This window comes from Mesitornis unicolor, unplaced genomic scaffold (assembly GCF_000695765.1).
Source record: "Mesitornis unicolor isolate BGI_N332 unplaced genomic scaffold, ASM69576v1 Scaffold53636, whole genome shotgun sequence".
NCBI classification, from domain to species: domain Eukaryota; kingdom Metazoa; phylum Chordata; class Aves; order Mesitornithiformes; family Mesitornithidae; genus Mesitornis; species Mesitornis unicolor.
The window spans coordinates 1-7,277 of record NW_010192698.1 but is presented as its reverse complement, the minus strand read 5'-3'; the positions used below and the strand labels follow the sequence as shown (position 1 = coordinate 7,277).

General features: G+C 40.0%; 1 protein-coding gene across 1 annotated transcript; it reads right to left on the bottom strand.

The window, feature by feature from the left end:
• Nucleotides 1–4,634: 4,634 nt before the first annotated feature.
• On the bottom strand, nt 4,635–7,009 carry LOC104542759 (eukaryotic translation initiation factor 2 subunit 1-like). Its single transcript, XM_010187178.1, has 3 exons — nt 6,741–7,009; nt 5,475–5,618; nt 4,635–5,178 (listed from the first exon to the last, which is right to left on the bottom strand). Exons 1-3 carry the CDS (start codon nt 6,750–6,752, stop codon nt 5,053–5,055), a joined length of 282 nt encoding a protein of 93 aa, XP_010185480.1. The 5' UTR covers nt 6,753–7,009; the 3' UTR covers nt 4,635–5,052.
• Between the last annotated feature and the right edge of the window lie 268 nt (nt 7,010–7,277).

The following is a 7,277-nucleotide window of genomic DNA, read 5'->3' as shown; positions in this document are numbered from 1 at the left end:
TGCACCAGAACGAGGGTGATATATGTGGGCAGAGCTAGGGGCTGTGATAAGAAGCACAACATAGAGTACAACAAATAAACAAAGGCACTCGTTGCTATGTAAAAAGTGAGTCCAGAGTTCAGTAAGACAAAGTGACTCAGGTATGGCTGTCTTTGCACAACAAGTTAGACACTTTCATGTACCAAGGAAAAGGAACAAACAAATAATTTCTTTATAATATTTTTTATAACTTTCAGCAAGGAAGAGCAAGACACTCAAGAAGGTATTTCAGCCTGACAACATCCTGGAGACAACCCAGAAAACAGTCCCACAGAGATCATGAGAAATACAATGGGTGACTGAATGCTACTCGAAGTTAAAAAAATCAATTGCTGTTTAAAGATAAAGCCTGCTGGCTCACATTTCAAAGCAGCCGGACCATATAGGAGTTACGTTTGTAGCTTCCTCTGTACTCCCTTTGCCACTTTGGAAAAGGCAGGCAGACATAACGCAACTGGTTGCATAGTCATATCCTTGTTATGTTTGTGAGTACAGTACAGTTAACAGGACACCAAGAAGAGTATTTTTTGCTGTAGGTATGTAGTGTTTTCAGAGATATCAAAGGAAATTTCTAGTATTTTTTAAAAATATTGTTGTAGCCTTAAAATAAAGCAGAAATTAACTGAGTATTTTTTAAAAACTAAAAGAAATACAAAGTCGTCTCTGTGTATAAACAGAAATAGAAGTTGTCCTCAGAAGCAGGATCTTGGGGAAAAAAACAATGCAGTCAGCAAAAAAAAAAAATTCAGATCACAATGTTCTGTACATCAGAATTAAACTTGAGAAAAAAGAAAACTTGAGTCTAGGTCCATGAGATACATTACTGCTGCACGTACTTCCAGGACACGCACTCTTCATAGAACCAGCTCAGGAATACCGTGTTCCACCATTTGGTATTTGAGGTTTGACTTCACATTGTTCAGCTTGTTACTGCAGGCAATTTATAACAAGGTGGGTGAGATAATTTCGTGCTAGTGAGGACAGGCAGAAGCTTGCAGGGGGCTCTCGCTCAGTGATCTCAAGATTGCACCATTACCAGTCCTCACTGAAGATCTGAGCAAGCTTTTTCTCCAGCATGCAGACCGCCCACACCCCTGCAGATGGAGCTTGGAAAATTATGATTAGCAATGAAGGATGTTACTGTCAAAATGCCGGTGAATGGTGAAGCAAGTATTGCGGCAGTTGGTCATTAAACAACGTTCGTATCAACTATTGTTTGTAATCTAGAGCCTTCACTTTCTTCAATACTTCAAAATATTTCTTCAATACTTTAGATATTTATCATACACACACCTCCTTCCCTCTCTCATTCTGTAGCTAATGAAGGCCAAAAAACTGCCCCTATATTGCTCCCTGCGGATGAGCAAAAACACTTCTCAGCCCTGTGGGAAAAGGGTCACAGTGTAAAATGAGTCAGTAGATCTGGGCTGCCGTATTCACGCATGTGCTAGGAAGGCAAGTTCTGGCATTGAAGTCTCCCGGCGGAAAAGGACATGCTTCAATCTGTGTAAACCTAGGAAGCTCTTTATCATGTCTTCTGTGGGACTTGAAACTCACTGAAGCAAGGACTATCTGTTTCCTCAGATCCATTTTAGGGCGTTTTCCCACATCTCAGCGTAGTATTTTAACAAAAAAGCACAGTTGGGTGCTACACATTTTCTTCTATTCAAGTTACCCCCAAAATACTTCATATGCTATAGAACTTGCGCTGTGATGGCCAGGAAAAGCCAGCTGCAGGCTTCAGGACCACAGGATGCTACTCCAGGTTAAAATGAAGGGCTGGACCAGCCAGCTCTGAGCGCAGACTGTCATTTCAGCTGGCTGAGGTGACAGACATTGCTGGTACCTCTTGGTCAATCCCTCCAGAAACCATGAAGAGCTGATTAAGAGAACCTGCCTGTTGCAGGACAGCCCCCACTACACGCTCTGCAATGCCCATTGCGTATCATCACATCAAACAGGGGATTACATGTAGCCAGCTTTTTCAAAGCAGCTTCTTAAGATGCTAGGACTTTGCCCTCTGGCACAGGACACCGTTAAGTATCGAGTTCTTTTAGTGGATTAGGGATGAAATAAAATGAAAACAGACCACATTAAAATAAAGCAAGGTGAAAGATTTCTAGATAAAGCTGAAAGATGACAAGCGTTCAAAAGTATTCTGACATAACAGCATTTTTTAAATTACCTGTAGAAAGGTGGCAGTGTCTGAAAACAGTTGTTTAATTGTCTAGACTCTGGAACAAGAAACGATCAGAAATTAAATACCAAAGTGCAGGTTCCGCTATGAAGAACAACGTGCCAGCTCCACTGCATCTAAAAAGAACCTGAGGGCCAGAATCGGAGAGAAAATGACGAGGAATTGTCACTGCATTAACCACACAAACCACAACAGCCCCAAGCAAGGAGGGTGCTTTTGCTTTAGGAGTCATTATTTCCCTGAACTGGAAACAGGATACTGGGCTGTGTTACTGGACTGTGTGCCTGACCTGAGCCTGTACCTCTAGAGTTGCTTTGTATCAATGAGTCCTTAGCAGATGCTGTAAGTAAAACCGTTTCCAGGCCACCAATCTTACAGAATTAATCTGGGACATGAAAGTCAAGCTGAGATCCTTACAAGTAATGCATCAGGCCAAGTCCTGACCACAGGGACACAGGACCTTTCCCTTCAGTTGACTACATGAGTGCAAGTGGAGATTTTTGCCTTGCAATCGCAACTGAGTAAACAGCACAGCTGCTAATGAAGAGCAGGAACACACTACCTCGCTTTAGCAAAGACGTTCACACAAAACCCACCACCCATATTTTAAGTACTTGGTAAGCAAATGCAGTTCCACACACACAAAGGGGACAGTTGAAACAGAGGGTGTAATCTCAACACCTTCTCAAGATCCTTAAGTCACAGGCTACGGCAACTGAAGCAGCACAGCCGAGGCGCAGCACGGGCTGCACAGGTTCAGCACTCCCTGACACACATCTCCCCAGCAGGCCTCCAGAGTGGCCACCTTAGACCTCCCTCTTGCAGCTACCACAACACATGAGAAATACCCACTAAATTGTTTGGTACCTTTTGTTTAAACTTCTTGGTTAAAATGTGCTCTGGCAACAGCAGAGCCTGATTTTACCTGCCAGGGTAACAAGTGATTGAAATGCATTTGTCTTAAGCTGCTTTGTTACCACCCCCACCATCTTGGGTCATTTTTTTTCAGGCACTCAAAACGACACAGAATTGGGTACACCAGCACACCAAGGCTCTAATTGGAAGAGTTACTATACTTAGTGAACAACTTCAGGAAACTTTGGCCTATGTTAATGACAAAATATGATGCTCGCATATTAAACACACCAAACCAGTTCTTAGAGATGATACTAATGGTGACCTCCTGATAATGTCCAGGGAAAGCGCACATTTATCAGTGCTTTGCAGCATTATTTTGGCATACAGGTCACATGGCGACTTCTTAGTTTTTAAACATCATTCTGTTGTCTGAGCACCCACACATTGTGTTTAATAGAAGTTAAATCATTATTTTAGTTAATGGGCAAAGTTGGAAGAGCTTTTCAAACAGGAAGCTAACATAATCACAACTTCAAGCCATGACAAGGCTGTCACAGTTTCTGAAAAGACACCAATTTGAAAAAACAAAAAAGATTAAAAAAATTTTCTTCATTTTGTGATGACACATTCAGGTTATTTTCCAACATTCTGCAAAGACTAGAAGTTACCTAACATTTTTGACTTTGTGTAGTAAAGGTCAGCTACCTGTGAACTTCTCTGATAATCAACCATGGACTGCAATGTGCATGCCCTTTGTGGCAACTCCAGGTAGCAATCACATTGTTTGTACTCTGGCAATATTAAGGATTCCTAGTGAAGGCCCAAAGCCTCGTTTTTCATTATTTTTTTCCTCCAGCAGCACAAAACATTACGACCAAAAGAGACATGCAACATGAGACATGACAATGAAAAAAGGTATGTTAAAAAAGTCAGTAATTTGGAAAGGTTACTTAAACAGAAGCAACTCCCTCCCCCCCCAGTTCCCACAGACAAGGAAAACAGGGTTGTGGATTGGTGCTTTTCCTTATACTTCAACATGGAAAACACATCTTGTTTCTCTTATTCGGGAACAATAAACAGGTTGTTTCTAGAGTGAACAGCCCAGCCCAGCAGGACTCTAGATTTAGAGTAGGGAGTAGAGGTCATGCAGCAGTGAGCTCAGAAGACAGCACTGTCTATTTTGAAGCATGAGTAGGTTCATTAAAAGCTCCTGCCAGAGTCACCTATAGGAGCAAACTGCAGCTATATGCAATTTTTCATTTATTGGCTATGTTTATTGGAATGGTAACAAGCTATGTTCAAGGTTTTCAAGTTCTCCATCCCCAGATGCTGATAAAAATCAAAGGAAATGCTCATATAAAGAAGTCTGCATCAACAAAATTGAAAGAAAACAATTTTCCACTTATTCTTGGCTTGACTTAAAGCAATCAAAAAAAAGTTCTTTCAGTGTTAAAGGGGAGCCACCCACTGACCATACTCTTCTAGGTTTTATATTCGTATCTCTCTACACCATGTGACAAAAGTGGAAAAAGAATCTTGCAGTTACATAGCCCAGAAATTTATTGAATATTCGCTCAAATACATTCTGTATAGAACTGTTCAGCTTGCTTGGTTTTGGTGCTCCCAGGAAAGATCAGTAAGAGATGCATTGAGCAGTAAACACCAGTTAGGATTTGTTATGTATGAAAGTGTTAAGCATGGGGCCGCAACCTCCCTCTGGCCAGACTGGTGTCTTGAATTTGACTAGGAATCTTCCCTGCAAAGGATTCAACTTGTGTAAGTTGCTGCATCACATGTTATTTAGAAGAGCCTTTCACATATTGGTCTTTTTAAAACAGTAACACATTTCAAATATTTGCATTTAAAGTTTTCAATACTGGAAACATTTAGTCCAGAGTGTTTGCAATGGGGTCTCTAATTTTTCATACGGTCTGTCTCTTCTAAATATCTGAGAATATTTAGTCTTCAGTTTTGGCTTCCATTTCCTCAGTATCATCATCCCCATCCACTTCAGCATTTTCCCTCTCCAGTCTCTCCAACTGCCTCGCAAGCTCAGTCTCATCTGTGTCAGTAACCACCTTAGGCTGGAAAAAAAAACAACCCAAAACAGAACACATGGTAAACTGTCATTAAAAAAGATCATATATATTTGTAGGCTCTGATTCTACATAAAGAGCAAGAGATAAAATACATCCTGAAGTCATACAATAAAAAAACCAAACAGGAAAATTAGGATTTTGGGCCATTTAAGAAAGATGGATGTTTAGGGCTTCTTTAGTTTCTTAACTTTTTGCTAAAGTTTCTCCTAGCACTACTGACTTGCTCTACTTTAAAAGTGCTGCAAGGAAAAATTACATTTTAGAATGTAATGTGTTCTTACCTCCATCTGCACATTGAAGACTCCTCTCTTCTCCTCAATTTTTTCTTTAATTACAGCCATGGCTTGATTTAGAACAGAAAGCCCTTCAGTTCTCTCCAGTGTTGTTGTTGTCATCACGTAACGAGGAGGGGCTATCAGATTGATCTATCACATTGTAGGGATGGAGGGGAAGGAAAAAAAGCAAACTCGGTAACAAAAAGCAAAGAAAGAAAAACCTCAAAAGCAAAGCAAACTGAGCAACATAGTTCTGAATATACAGTTCAATAAAGAAACAGCTTCCCATCAGAAAAAGCCTTTCTAGAAATATAAACAGCTTGGAAGGAAATGGCAGACAAGAAAGTACACGGCCTGTCCAATTTCCAACACCAACATCAGTTATTTCTACACAGAATGCTTATTTAGGCAAATACTGCTAAGCAGAGAGAATATCCACTTTGCAGATCAGTAGAACAGCCTATCACATAGTTTTTCAAACAGCTAAAAGACTGGGACAACCAGTACGTTGTTTCAGGTGGGAGGTTGGTTGTGTGGGGCTTTTTGTTTGTTTTGGTGGGTTTTTTGTGTGTGATTTTGGTTTTGGTTTTTGTTTGTGGGGTTTTGTTGGGTTTCTTGTTTGGTTTTGGTTTTATTTTTTGTTCGGGTTGTTTGATTGGTTTCTTTTGGGTTTTTTTGTTGGTTTTATTTGGTTTGTTGTTGTTGTTGTTTTGGTTTTTTTTATTTTTGTTTGTTTTGTTTTTAAGATGACCGGATAAGTAAACTTTTCTTTCTGTTACAAGAAACCATTTTCAAAGATGGGAGTACTTTCAGGCTTTTTGAAAACACTTGTTCAGTAATGCACTCAATATCTGAAAGTCACTGCAGAGAAAAACTAGGCCTGGGTACAGAAGCCACTCTACCAACACTCAAACATATATGGACCACACATTCTTACATAATCTTACACCCAAAACCAGAATTTGCTGCTTCCTACCTAAGGCGGCATAAAGGAGCAGTAGGTACCTAGTGCGCCAACACTAGAGTTCAGTAAATTAAACAGAGTAAATACAGCTTCTTGAACTTGGGAAGCCAAAGCACAGTCACAGGGACAACTGGCAGCACACAGCTGAAAGGAACTGTGCTACAGCCCTGATAAAGAATAATCAGAAAGCAAGTACACGGCTTTCCAGACTCAACTACACAATTGTGACAATTGCAACCGCAAGCTACTGATACCTAAGGGCATCAGAAAACCTTGCTTTTGACTTCACTATTAAGACAGACACTTACTTTAATGGGCATGTTCTCCGTGGAACAGTTCAAGCCTGCTCTCAAAGCTTCTTTTACTGCATCTATGCCTTCATAACCATAACATGCAACCTCAATATCTAGGAAAGAGGAATACAAATAAAAGTTACCAAAAGCTGTAGACTCCTTAAAGCTTTTCAACCTAAGCTTTAATAAAGCTTTTTAGTAACCAGTGTTTATCCAGAATGAGAGCCTCAATAGCTCCCAAAGCTGAGGAAGGTATTTCTCTTTCTTGACTTGTAAGTTGAGGTAAAAGTCTTCATAAATTCTTTAGATGTACAACACTTTACACTGTGCTTTGACAAGCCAAATTATGGCTACAGCATATGTGGCTATAAGAAATTATACAGCCACATTCACTTGTCTCTCACCCAATAAACTCAACAGGAATAATTATGTACTTCACATGGAGAAATAAATATATAAAAGCAATAAAATCCAGAGAAAACAGAAGATCTATGATGAAAAATGGAACTTAAAAAAAGTTTCATAGAATTCTGCCAGCAATTATTCGGGGGG

What these genes read in the sequence shown, in the direction of transcription:
- LOC104542759 (XM_010187178.1), bottom strand. An exon ending in TCTTCAATGTGCAGATGGAG is followed by an intron (nt 5,179 to 5,474) that starts GTAAGAACACAT and finishes TTTTTTTTCCAG; the next exon opens with CCTAAGGTGGTTACTGACAC.